The sequence below is a fragment of the Mobula hypostoma genome, chromosome 4 (genome assembly GCF_963921235.1).
Source record: "Mobula hypostoma chromosome 4, sMobHyp1.1, whole genome shotgun sequence".
Lineage (NCBI taxonomy): Eukaryota > Metazoa > Chordata > Chondrichthyes > Myliobatiformes > Myliobatidae > Mobula > Mobula hypostoma.
This window is the reverse complement of record NC_086100.1, coordinates 200,601,482-200,615,382: the sequence shown is the minus strand read 5'-3', so window position 1 is coordinate 200,615,382 and position 13,901 is coordinate 200,601,482. Positions and strand designations below refer to the sequence as shown.

Below are 13,901 nucleotides of genomic sequence, written 5' to 3'. Positions count from 1 at the left end.
TCCTCCATTCTTAAAGAACGGAGTGACATTTGCAATCTTCTAGTCCTCCAGGACCATGCCAGAAATAAGTGTGTTCTTGAAAGGTCAGGACCAATGCATCCGTTATCTCTTCAGTAACCTCTCTCAGGACTCTGGGATGTAGTCCATCTTGTCCAGTGATTTATCCACCTAAAATCTTTCCGTTTGCCTGGCACCTTTTTCTTTGTAACAGCAATGGCTCTCTCTCCTGCTCCCTGACACTCTCGGACTTCTGGCACACTGCTGGTGACGTCCACAGTGAAGACATGCAAAGTACCCATTAAGTTCATCTGCCATTTAGTTCACCTCCCTTTTACTCTTTATATAACTGGAAAAACTTCTGGTATCCTGTTTTATATTATTGGCTAGTTTGCCCTCATATTTAATCTTTTCTCTTGTGTTGGGCACGTGGTTAAGTGGTTAAAGCGTTCGTCTAGTTACCTCAAGGTCACTAGTTCGAGCCTCAGCTGTGGTAGTGTGTTTGTGCCCTTGAGCAAGGCACTTAATCACACATTGCTCTAGTGTCTGTGTGAGGAGTGGCGCCCCACACAGACTTCCAATCTGCGCCTTGTAAGGCATGAAAATGCCCGACGCAGGCCTCTCATGGTCTGAGTCAAAGTTCCTTCTCCTCCTCCTCCTCTTGTTATAGTTTTTTTAGTTGCCTTTTGTTGGATTTTAAAAACTTCCCAATCATCCAACTTCCCACTCACTTTTGCTACCTTATATGCCCTTTCCTTGGCTTTTATACAGTCCTTAACTTCCCTTGTCAGCCATGGTTGCCTACCCCTGCCATTTGAGAACAACTTCTGTGGGACATATCCTGCACCTTGTGAACTATTCCCAGAAACTTCAGCCATCTCTGCTCTGCCATCAACCCCGCCAGTATCCCTCTCCAATCCACCTGGGCAAGCTCCTCTCTCATGCCTCTGTAATTCCCTTTATTCCATTGCAATACTGATACGTGACTTAAGCTTCTCCCTCTCAAATTGCAGTAAGAATTCAATCATATTCTGATCACTGCCTCCGAAGGGCTCCTTTAGATCTTGCTCCCTAATAAGACCTGAGTTATTACAGAACACCTAATGTAAGATGGCCTTTCCCTGAGTTTGGCACAAACTGCTCTAGAAAGGCAACTTGTAGGCATTCAACAAATTCCCTCTCTTGTGATCCAACACCAACTTGATTTTCCCAATCCTTTTGCATATTGAAGTCCCTTTTTATAATTGTGCCATTACCCTTTTTACATACCTTTTCCAGCTCCTTTTGCAATCTCAACTTCATATCTTGTCTATTTGGAGGCCTATATATGATTCTCATAATAGTTTTTTCACCCTTGCAGTTTCAACCATAGAAAGGGTGCAGAGGAGATTTACAAGGATGTTGCCTGGATTGGGGAGCATGCCTTATGAAAACGAGTTGAGTGAACTTGGCCTTTTCTCCTTGGAGTGACGGAGGATGAGAGGTGACCTGATAGAGGTGTATAAGATGACGAGAGGCATTGGTCGTGTGGATAGTCGGAGGCTTTTTCCCAGGGCTGAAATGGTTGCCACAAGAGGACACAGGTTTAAGGTGCTGGGAAGCAGGTACAGAGGAGATGTCAGGGGTAAGTTTTTTACTCAGAGAGTGGTGAGTGTGTGGAATGGGCTGCCAGCAACGGTGGTGGAGGCGGATACGATAGGGTCTTTTAAGAGACTTATGGATCGGTACATGGAGCTTAGAAAAGTAGAGGGCTATGGGTAATCCTAGTAATTTCTAAGGTAGGGACATGTTTGGCACAACTTTGTGGGCCGAAGGGCCTGTATTGTGCTGTAGGTTTTCTGTGTTTCTATGTTTTCTATGTTTCTAACTCCACCCACAAAGATTCAACATTCTCTGACGCTATGTCACCTCTTTCTAAAAATGTAATTCTATCTCTTACCAACAGAAACACACCACCGCCTACACCTTGCGATACAAAGTATATCCTTTGATGTCAAGCTCCCAACTATGGCCTTCTTTCAAGCATGACTCAGAGATGCCCACAACGTCATACCAACCAATCTCTAACTGCACTACCAGTTCATTCACTTTATTCTGAATGCTATGCACATTTAAATACAACAGCTTCAGACCTGCAATCTTCACCCTTTTGAATTTTGCCTCTGTAGTATAACTTAACTTTGCTCTGTCTACATTTATACTCAATCATTGGCTTGTCCTTTCTTACATTCATGTTACATCTATCATCTACTTGTTAAGCTGTTGGCTCATACTGGTTTGCATCCCCTCACCATATTAGTTTAAATCACTCCCAACAGCTCTAGTTAACCTTCCAATAAGAATATTGGTCCCCTTCAGATTCAAGTGGAACCCGCCCCTGTCATACAGGTCTTATCTGCCCCAGTTATCCAGAAATACGAAACCCTGCCCTCTGTTCCAATCCTTCACCCACATATTTACCTGCCACCTCACTCTATTCCTATCCTCACTGTAACGTGGCACAAGCCACAATCCCGAGATTACTACTCTTGACGTCCTGTTTCTCAGCAGCCTTCCTAATTCCCTGTATTCTTTTTTCAGGACCTCCGCCCTTTTCTACCCATGTTGTTGGTACCAATATGTACCACGTCTTCTGGCTGCTCATCCTTCCCTGTTCAGGATATCGTGGACGCATTCAGAAACCTCGCGTACCCTGGCACCTGGGAAGCAAACTACCATCCGTGTTTCCTCTTCACGCCCATAGAATTGCCTACCTGTCCCTGACAATAAAGTCCTCTGTTACTGTTGTCACCCTTTTTAGTTCCCTGCCCTTCTGAGCTACAGGGCCAGACCCAGCAGCAGAGGCACAGCCACTCCTGCTTCACCCAGGTAGGGCGTCCCGTCCCCTCCAACAGTACTCAAAATGGAGTACTTATTGTTGAGGGGGATGGCCACAGGGGTGCTCTCCACTATCTGACATTCCCCCTGCCCTCTCCTGACAGTTATCCCCATTGTTCGAGATGCTGATTGTTGTGGGTTAGTAGCTCTTTTTGTACCTCATGTTGTGAGTCTTGAGGCTCTTGCACCTTCTACTTGATGGCACCAGCAAGAAAAGAGCCAACGACTTGGCCTCCACAATCACCTGTTGCAGCAAATTCTTCAAATTTACTTAGAAATTGCTCATCTCTGTTCTAAATGGATGCCTCACTATTCTGGGGCTGCGTCCTCTGGTCTTAGACTCACCCACCATAGGGAACATCATATCTACATCAACTCTGTTGAGGCCTTTCAACATTCGAGAGTTTTCAAAGAGATCGCCATTATTCTTCTGAATTCCGGTAAGTCTGGGCATAGGGCCATCAAACACTCCTCACATGATAAGGCTTTCAATCCTGGAATCATTTTTGTGAATCACCTTTGAACTCTCTCCAATGTCAGAACACCCTTTCTTAGATAAGGGAGCCTGAACTGTTCACAAAACTCCTTACATTGCCTCAACATTACTTCCTTGCATTTGTATTCTAGTCCTCTCGAAATGAATGCTAACATTGTATTTGCCTTTCTTTCCACCAACTCAATCTGCAAACTAACCTTTAGGGAATCCAGCACAAGGACTCCCAAGTCCTTTAGCACCTTCATTTTTTAAATTTTCTTGCCATTTAGAAAATAGTCTATGCTTTTATTTCTTCTTCCAAGGTGCATGACCACACACTTTCCGACACTCTACTCCAACTGCCACTTCTTTGCCTATTTTCCTAATCTGTCGAAGTCCCTCTGTAGCACCTCTGCTTCCTCAAAACTAGCTGGCCCTCCACTCATCTTCATATCATCTGCAAACAAGGCCACAAACCCACCAATTCCTTCACCCAAATCATTAACACATTATGTAAAAAGAGACAGTCCCAACACAGACACCTGTGGGAAATCACTAGTCACTGACAGCAAACCAGAAAAGGCTCCTTTTATTCCCACACTTTGCTTTCTGCCAATCAGCCAATGCTCCATCCATGCCAGTATCTTTCCTGGGCTCTTAACTTACGGTATCGGTAGACAGAATATCTCCAGAGATGGAGACAGGGAGATCAAGAAACGGGAGGGAAGTGTCTGAAATGATATTTCCTAGGAACAGATAGGATACCAAAAGCTTTTTCAAATACATAAAGAGTAAAAGAGAGGTGAGAGTGGATACTGGATCGGTAGAAAATTATGCTGGAGACACAATAATGGGGGAAAAAGAAATGCAGGAGGAACTTGTTAAGGTATTTTGCATCAGTCTTCATTATGGAAGACACTAGTAGTGTACCAAAATTCGAGTGTGTCATGGGGCAGAAGTGTTGTTGCTACTAATAAGGAGAAGGTGCTTGGGAAACTGAAAGGTCTGAAGGTGGATAAATCACTTGGACCAGATGGACTACACCCCAGGGTTCCAAAAAAAAATAGCTGAAGAGATTGTGAAGGCATCAGTAATCATCTTTCAAGAATCACTAGATTCTGGAATGATTCCAGAGGACTGGAAAACTGCAAATATCACTGCACTCTTCAGGAAAGGAAGGAGGCAGAAATAAGGAAACTATAGGTCAGTTAGCCTGACTTCAGCAGTTGGGAAGATTTTGAAGTCCATTATTAAGGATGAGGATTCGGGGTACTTATACCCCGAATGATAAAACAGGCCAAAGTCAGCATGGTTTCCTTAAGGAGAAAACTTGCTTGACAAATTTGTTGGAAGTTTTTGAGGAAACAAGTCTCGAGTCACATTATGTTGCTTACATGTATTTTGAGAAGGTCTTTGACAAAGTGCCCCACATGAAGCTGTTTAACAAGATAACAGCCCATGGTATTACAGTAAAGATAGAAGATTGGCTGACTGGTGGGAGACAAAGAATGGGAATAAAGGGAGCCTTTTCTGGTTGGCTGCCAGTGACTAATGGTGTTCTACAGGGGTCAGAGTCGGGACTGCTTCTCTTCGTATTATATGTGAATGATTTGGATGACGGAATTGATAGTTTTGTGGTCAAGTTTACGGACAATACAAAGATAGGTAGTGGGGCAAGTAGTGTTGAGGAAGCAGAGAGTTAGCAGAAAATCTTAGACCAATTGGGAGAAATGTCAAAGATATGACAAATGGAATATAGTGTAGGGAAGTGCATGGTAGTGCACTTTGGTAGAAGGAATAAAGGGATAGACTATTTTCTAAATGGGGGGGGAGGTACAAAGGGACATGGGAATCCTTGTGCAGGATTCCTTAAGGGTTAACTTGCAGGCAAAACACTCCTTTCAAGTGAACTAGAATTCCCATAGCCCTGGGCCTCTGTACCTCACTCTGCAATTGGATCCTCACCTTCCTAACCAGAAGACCACAATCTGAGCAGATTTGTGATTGTATCTCCTCCTTGCTGGCAATCAACACTGACACACCTCAGGGGTGTGTGCTTAGCCCACTGCTCTACTCTCTCTATACCTATGACTGTATAGCTAGGTATAGCTCAAATACTATCTATAAATTTACTAATAATACACTGTAGTACTATTGTTGGTAGAATCTCAGATGGTAATGAGTAGGCATACAGGAGTGAGATACACTAGTTAGCTGAGTGGTGCTGCAGCAACAACCTTGCACTTAATGTCAGTCAGATGAAAGAGCTGATTGTGTACCTCAGGAAGGGCAAGACATTGGAACACAATCAATCCATAGAGGGATCAGGTGGAGACAGAGCAATTTCAAGCTCCTGGATGTCAAGATCTCTGAGGATCTACCCTGGTCCCTAAATATTGATGCAGCTATAAAGAAGGCAAGACAGCAGCTAGATTTCATTAAGAGTTTGAAGAGTTTTGGGTTGTTAATGAAAACACTCTAAAACTTCTATAGCTGTACCGTGAAGAGCATTCTGACAGGCTGAATTACTGTCTGGTATGGCGGGGGGGGGGGGGGTTACTACTGCATAGGTCCGTAAGATGCTGCAGAAAGTTGTCAAATTAGTCAGTTCCATCTTGGTACTAGCCTCCATAGTATCCAATATATCTTCAAGGAGTGACGCCTCAGAAAAGCTACATTAAAAATATAGAGACATAGAAACATAGAAACCTACAATGTTATGGTGACTATGTACTCTAGAAACTGCCTAGAATTTCCCTACCGCATAGCCCTCTATTTTTCTAAGCTCCAAGTACAATTGACGAGTCTCTTAAAAGACCCTATTGTATCCGCCTCTACCACCATCACTGGCAGTGCAGTCCATGCACCCACCACTCTCTGTGTGAAAAACTCACCTCTGACATCCCCCTTTTATCTCCTTCCAAGCACCTTACAACTATGCCCCCTCATGTTAGTCATTTCAGCCCTGGGAAAAAGCCTCTGGCTATCCACACGATCAATGCCTCTCATCATCTTACACAAGTCACCTCTCATCCTCTGTTGCTCCAGGGAGAAAAGGCCAAATTCACTCAAGCTATTCTTATAAGGCATGCTCTCCAATCCAGGCAAAATCCTTGTAAACCTCTGCATTCTCTCGATGGTATCCACATCCCTCCTGTAATGAGGTGACCAAAACTGAACATAGTACTCTAAGCAGAGTCTAAGATCTTACATATCTGTAACATTACCTCATGACTCTTGAACTCAATCCCACAGTTGATGAAGGCCAACATACCATATGCCTTCTTAACAACAATGTCAACCTGCCCAGCAGATTTGAGTGTTCTGTGGACTTGGACCCAAGGTCTCGCTGATCCTCCACACTGCCAAGAGTCTCACCATTAATATTATATTCCATCTTCAAATTTGACCTACCAAAATGAATCACTTCACACTTATCTGAGTTGAACTCCATCTGCCACTTCTCAGCCCAGTTCTACATCCTATCGATGTCCCACTGTTACCTCTGACAACCCAGACTATCCACAACACCTCCAACCTTTGTGTCCTTAGCAAACTTACTAACCCACCCTTCTACTTCCTCATCCATCCAGGTTATTTATAAAAATTACAAAGAGGAGTCGTCCCAGAGCAGATCCCTGCAGAACACCACTGGTCACCATCCTCCACGCAGAATACGAACCATCTACAATCACACTTTGCCTTCTGTGGGCAAGCCAATTCTGGATCCATAAAGCAAGGTCCCCTTGGAACCCATGCCTCATTACTTTCTGAATGAGCCTTGCATGGGGAACCTTATTAAATGCCTTACTGAAATTCATATACACTATATCCACTGTTCTACCTCCATCAATGTGTTGTGTTACATCCTCAAAGAATCCAATCAGACTTGTAAGGCACGACCTGCCCTTGACAAAGCCATGCTGACTATCTCTAATCACATTATGTCTCTCCAAATGCTCATAAATCCTGCCTCTCAGGATCTTCTCCAACAACTTGCTCACCACTGAGGTAAGACTCACTGGTCTATAATTTCCTGGGCTATCTCTACTCCCTTTCTTGAACGAAGGAAATATGTTTGCAACCTTCCAATCCTCCAGTACTTCTCTCGTCCTCATTGATGATGCAAAGATCATCGCCAAAGACTCAGCAATCTCCTCCCTTGCTTCTCACAGTTCCCCGGGGTATATCTTGTCCGGTTCCGGCACCTTATCTAACTTAATACCATTCAGAAGTCCCAGCACATCCTCTTTCTTAATGTCTATACACTCAAGCATTTCAGTCCGTTGTAAGTCATCCCCACAATTGCCAAAGTCCTTTTCACTGGTGAATACTGAGGCAAAGTATTCATTAAGTACCTCTGCTACCACCATGCATGTTTCCACTATTGCACCTAAGAGGTCCTATTTTCATACGGTTCATCCTCTTGCTCTTCACATACTTGTAGAATGCTTTGGGGATTTTTCCTTAATCCTGCTCACCAGGCCTCCTCATAGCCCCTTCTAGCTCCCCTATTTCCTCCAGCTGCTCACCCTCCCATTCAAGGATATTCTGCAACTGCTCAGAGACATTCTGGGTCCTAACATGCAAGAGGTAACACACTATCCTGGCGTTTCTTTTGCTGCCACAGGATCTCCTATCTGTCCCCATAACTATCATGTCTCCTATTACTATTGCTCCACCTGACTTCACCCAACCTTTCTGCTGAGGCTCAGATGCAACCACAGTGCTACTGGTCTGGATGCAGCTGCCTCGTCCAGATAGGTCACCCCACCCCCCCCCCCACAGCAATATCCAAAGGGGTAAACCAGTTACTGAGGGGAATGGCCACAGGGGGACCCTGTACTGACTTCTTTCTCCCTTTACCTCTCTCGGTGTTCACCCATCTACTCCCTGAATTCTGCACTCTGGGTGTAGCCACCTGCTCAAAAGTCGTATCTATCAAATGCTCTGCCTCCCGGATGATCCTAAGTTCACCCAACTTCAGGTCCAGCTCCTTAGTGCGGTCTTTCAGGAGCTGGAGTTGTCTGCACTTCCCACAGGTGTAGTCATCAGGGAGACTATCAGGTTCCATGAATTCCCACATCCTACAGGAGGAACGTTCCACTGCCATGTCTGCCATCCTGCCTTCACTGTACAATGGACAACCAAGACCAAATCTTCTAACCTGCTTCTTTGGCCTCAGCCTCATCGAAGCCTCTTGAGTTAAAGCCTGATGCTCCTCGTCTCACTGCTGGACTACTCCCAACAATGGCACACCAACGGCCCTTCTGTACTTTTACTTAATTCACAGTGCTCAGCTTCCAACACTGTTTTGACCTCCCAAACACCCACAAAGCTCTCCTTTTATAACAAGCTCCGCCGACCTGCAAGTAACCTCTTCAAAGTGCTCTGCTCCTGACGCTGCTTGGGCCTCCATTATTAAGGACCCCCATCACCCAGGACATACCCTCTTCTCACTGCTGCCATCAGGAAGGAGGTACAGGAGCCTGAAGGCACACACTCAGTGATTCAGGAACAGCTTCTTCCCCTCTGCCACACAATTCTCAAATGGTCATTGAACATATGAACACTACCTCACTTTTTTAAAAATATATATTATTTCTGTTTTTGCACTGTTTTAATTTATTCAATATATATTTATATACTTACCTGTCAGATCACCGGCAGGTGGTAAGAATCACCTCCACCCCTCTGACTCTCAACACAGGAGCCCCTCAAGGCTGTGTACTAAGTCCACTCCTTTACTCCCTGTACACCCACAGCTCTAATCTGTTAATTAAATTTGCTGACGACACTACATTGATTGGCCTAATCTCAAGAAAACAACCTCTCCCTCAATGTCACAAAAACAAAGGAGCTGGTTGTGGATTACAGGGGAAATGGAGACAGGCTAACCCCTACTGACATCAATGGATCTGGGATTGAGAGGGTAAACAGCTTTAAGTTCCTTGTCATCCACATCACCAAGGACCTCACATGGTCTGTACACTCCAGCTGTGCGATGAAAAAGGCACAACAGTGCTTCTTTCACCTCAGACAGTTGAGCAAGTTTGGTATGGGCCCCCAAATCCTAAGAACTTTCCACAGGGGCACAATTGAGAGTCTCCTGACTGGCCGCATCACTGCCAGGTATGGGAACTATATTTCACTCAATCGCAGGACTCTGCAGAGAGTGGTGCGGACAGCTCAACACATCTGCAGTTGTGAACATCCCATTATTCAGGACATTTACAAAGACAGGTGTGAGAAAAGGGCCTGAACGATCATTGGGGAACCGAGTCACCCCAACCACAATCTATTCCAGCTGCTACCATCCACAGTACTGCAGCATAAAAGCCGGGACCAACAGGCTCCGGACAGCTTCTTCCACCAGGCCACCAGACTGATTAACACGCTGATTTGAGTGTATTTCTATGTTACATTGACTGTTCCATTTATTATAAATTACTATGATTGCACATTGCACATTTAGACAGAGATGTAACAAAGATTTTTACTCCTCATGTATGTGAAGGATGTAAGAAATAAAGCCAATTCAATTCAACACTGTAACCAATTTATTAAATTATTAATATATTTTTCCTTTTTATATTATCATGAATTTTATTGTAGTGCCGCTGCTAAATTAACAAATTTCATGACACATGCCAGTGATAATAAGCCTGATTCTCATAAAAGCAAGGATGTAATGGTGAGGTTTTATAAGGCTGCATGGCGTATTGTGAGCATTTTCGGGCCTTTATCTGAGAAAATATGTGTTTGATTTGGAATGGTCCTGGGTATGAAAAGTTTAATGAAAGAGGAGCATTTGATTGCTCTGGGCCTGTACCTGCTGGAGTTTAGAAGAATGAGGGAAGGATCTCATTGAAGCCTATTGAATATTGACAGGTCCAGACAGAGTGGATATGGGGAGGACGTTTCCTATAGTGGGTGAGTCTAGGACCGAAGGCACAGCCTCAGATTAGAGGTGTGTCCATTTGAAATAGACATCAGGGGGAATTCCTTTCGTCAGAGGGTAGTTAATCTGGAATTCATTGCCATGGGTGGCTGTGGAGCCAAGTGATTAAGTATTTTTAAAGAGGACGTTGATTGGTTCTTGATAGGTCAAATCATGAAATATATTTAAAGTGGAGGTTGATAGAGCGTCCAAGGTTATGGGGAGAAGGCCGGCGTATGGGGTTGAGAGGGATAGTAATTCAGCCATGATGCATCGGTGGAGCAGACTCAATGAGCCGAATGAACTAATTCTGCTCCTTTGTCTTATGGTCTAACCCCAATTGTTTGGAGTTGAACTATGTTGTCACTGATAGCTGGAGGCCCAGAGTAACATCAGGGTCAGCAGACTGTAATCAACTGGCAGAGATGACACAAGCAGTGCTTAGTCGGGAGACTGAGACAGAGATGACAACTACCATGCCATGTGGGACAACAGAACAAAACAGGTCGCTCAGTTGAGTGGTGCCCATCAACAACTAGCAGAGTTCAACCCACAGACAATGAGTGTCAAACATTAAGGATATGGTGGGATATGTGTATTTCAGATACAGATAGCAGTTACATCAATTTGGTTTCAATGAGATTGAGAGGGTTAATAAATTAGCCATGATGGAGATTGCCACGGACGAGTCTAGTTCCTCAGATTAGCTTTATAAGAATTGAGTTGGCACAGTAGCATAGCAGTTAGTGTAACACTATTACAGCACCATCAACTCAGGTTCAATTCCTGCTGCTCTGAGTATGGAGTTTGTACCTTCTCTCCGTGACTTTCCTCCATGTGCTCTGGTTTCCTCCCACCTTCCAAAAATGTATGGGTTAGTAGGTTAACTAGCCACATGGTGTAATTGGGTGCCACGGGTTAGTTGGGCTGCAAGTGTCTGTTACTGTGCTGTATTTCTAAATAAAATGGATCAATAAAAGAATAGACCAACAGAGGGAGAAGTGCTGTCAATTCTACCCAGAACAGATTACGCCTCTCTCTGCAGCTGGATCTTCGACTTTTCGACCAACACACTGACATCAGCAAGGATAAGCAGCAACACCTCCACCACAGTTATCCTCAACACTGGCACTCCACGGGGCTGTGTCCGCAACCCCTACTCTCCCCCTACACACTCGTGACTGCAAGGCCAGGTTCTGCTCTAGCTCTACCTATAAGTTTGCAGATGATATCACTGTAGTGGGAATGAGTTGGAGCACATATAGGAGATTGCGAGCTTAGAAACAAGGTGTTATAACAACCTTAATCAATGTCAGCAAACAAAAGTCAGTGACTTCAGAAAGGGGAGTGTGGGGTGGTTAGTGGTGCACATGCTCCTGGTGCTCAGATCTATAGAGGATTGAGAGTTTTAAATTCCTAGGAGTAAACATCACCGTCCTGAAGAAGGATCTCAGACCGAAACATCAACTGTTTCTTCATTTGCATAGATGCTGCCTGGCCTAATGAATTCTTCCTTCATTTTGTGGGTGTTTTGCTTTGGATTTCTAGGATCTGCAGAATTTTTTTGTGTTTAACATCACCAATAGCCTGTCCTGATCTGACCACATAGGCAGCATGCCAAGAAAGCTCACCAGCGCCTCTGTATCCTCTTGGCTTCGTACAGAAACCGCTTTGCCCGTGACTGCAGAGGGTTATAGACACGGCTCAGCACATCTAAGAAACCAGCCTCCCCTCCATGGACTCTGCATAATGGCTTAGTACAGAAACCCCCTTGCCCAGGACTGCTAGAAATTGCAGAAGGCTAATGACATAGCTTGAAACATCACAGAAACCAGCTTCCCCTCCATGGACTCCGTCTAAACTTCTTGCTGCCTCAGTAAAACAGCCAACATAATCAAGTACTCTGACCCACCCCAGACATTCTTTCTTTTTTCCCGAACCCCCACACTTCCAGAGTTGGAAACATGTTCCACCAGCCTCAAGGAGAGCCTCTTATAAGGCTATTGAACGGTCCTCCAGTCTAAAGTAGACTTCTGACTTCCCAATCTACCTTGCACCTTATTGTTTGCCTGCACTGCACTTTCTCTGTAACTGTACCACTTTATAATGCATTCTGTTACTGCTTTTCCCTTGTGCTACCTTGATGTATGGATGTGATGAAATGATCTGTCTGGATGGTGTACAGAATAAAATGTTTTTCACTGTACCTCTATACATGTGACAATAACAATGCAATTTACGTATGAACAGGGACAGGAACCCTTGTCAAAAGTGTACTCTAGTGCCATTGCTACAATACATTAGAAAAACTGTTTAAGACAATCAGAACACAAGCCATTGGCAGAATTAGGCCATTTGGTCCATCGACTCTGCTCCACCACTCCATCATGGTTGATTTATTATCTTCTACAGAAACAGAAAGTGAAAAATAAAAGACAAGGATTGTAAGACATGAGAGCAGAGTTAGGCCATTTGGCCCATTGAGTCTGCTCATCATGGCTGATCCATTTCTCTCTAATAAAGGACTTGGGGCAGGGAGTAATTTCACAGATGACAGAGGTAGGACAGCAATGAAATGCATTACTAGAAACAGCAACTGAGCAGAGACACTGTGCTTTACACATTGTTTTGGAGAAACATTGTCTCATTTCTGTATACTTTATATAGTCATATACGTTATATACATGTAAATAGTTAAATGACAATAAGCTCGACTTGATGTCACCAAAAAGAACGGGTGGATAGGTGGGTGAAGAAAGAGTGACTATAAGGATTAGCGTGCGTGTAGCATGAATAGGACAGGCTGAATGTTCTGTGTAATGCAGAGAGCAGTACATACCCACACAGATGTAGTTACTCCTCGTTGCTGCAATACCCCGGGCAAAAACAGCATCTGTTGACATTGGGGAAGAAAGGAATTTGCCATTAGAATATCGAGGACATTGTCCCTTGTCTCCGCATAAACAGTGTGAATGCAAAAGGCATCCCATTCCAACCCCTACAACAGAACTACCCCCATCTGCTGAATGAGAACATGGACAATTTGAAAGGTGGGAGAAAGCTTGCAGTTCAAGGGTGACAAACATAAAATGCTGGAGGAATTCAGCAGGTCAGGCAGCTTCTATGGAGAGGAAAAATCAGTCGATGTGTTGGGTCGAGACCCTAGACCAGGATGGAACATTGCAGCTGAGCATTGTGGGTATACTAGGCTGGCGACACTTGCAGGCTGCCCCCAGCACACCCCTGGTGTGCTGGTTGTTAACGTACATACATGTGGCAAATTAATCTGAATCTGAACTCGCTGAATTCCTCCAGCATCTGCAAAATCTGTTTCTGACTTACAGTTTAAGAGGAAGTTATTGCCAAAATACGACCACTAGGCTTGAGTAGTTGTAATTGGCCAATTGCTGCTCGAAACGAAAGTGGCATTGGCACTCTGTCAGGTTTACATGATGTGGGTCTCGCCAGCAAAGCCAGCGACCATAGCCATGCCTTCAGCGCTCTCAGTGTGTGCTGAGCTTCCATCTTGACCCATTGCAAGCTTTCTCACAAAGATGAGTGGGCAAGTTCCTGAATGCAGTCTCAATGAGAATCAAGCAACGAGCTTTATTT

The 13,901-nt window shown here is 44.3% G+C and overlaps 1 protein-coding gene across 4 annotated transcripts in view; it reads right to left on the bottom strand.

Moving 5' to 3' along the window:
• The window catches only part of wdr54 (WD repeat domain 54), a 60,721-nt gene that overhangs the window by 15,182 nt on the left and 31,638 nt on the right, over window positions 1-13,901 (bottom strand). For all 4 annotated transcript variants that reach the window (XR_010017597.1, XM_063045165.1, XM_063045166.1 and 1 more), the window contains exon 6: window positions 13,129-13,182. Coding sequence is in view for 3 of the 4 variants with exons in the window: in XM_063045165.1 (XP_062901235.1) it covers window positions 13,129-13,182 (54 nt within the window). In the remaining variant the exon portion in view is untranslated. The remainder of the gene's footprint in view (window positions 1-13,128; window positions 13,183-13,901) is intronic.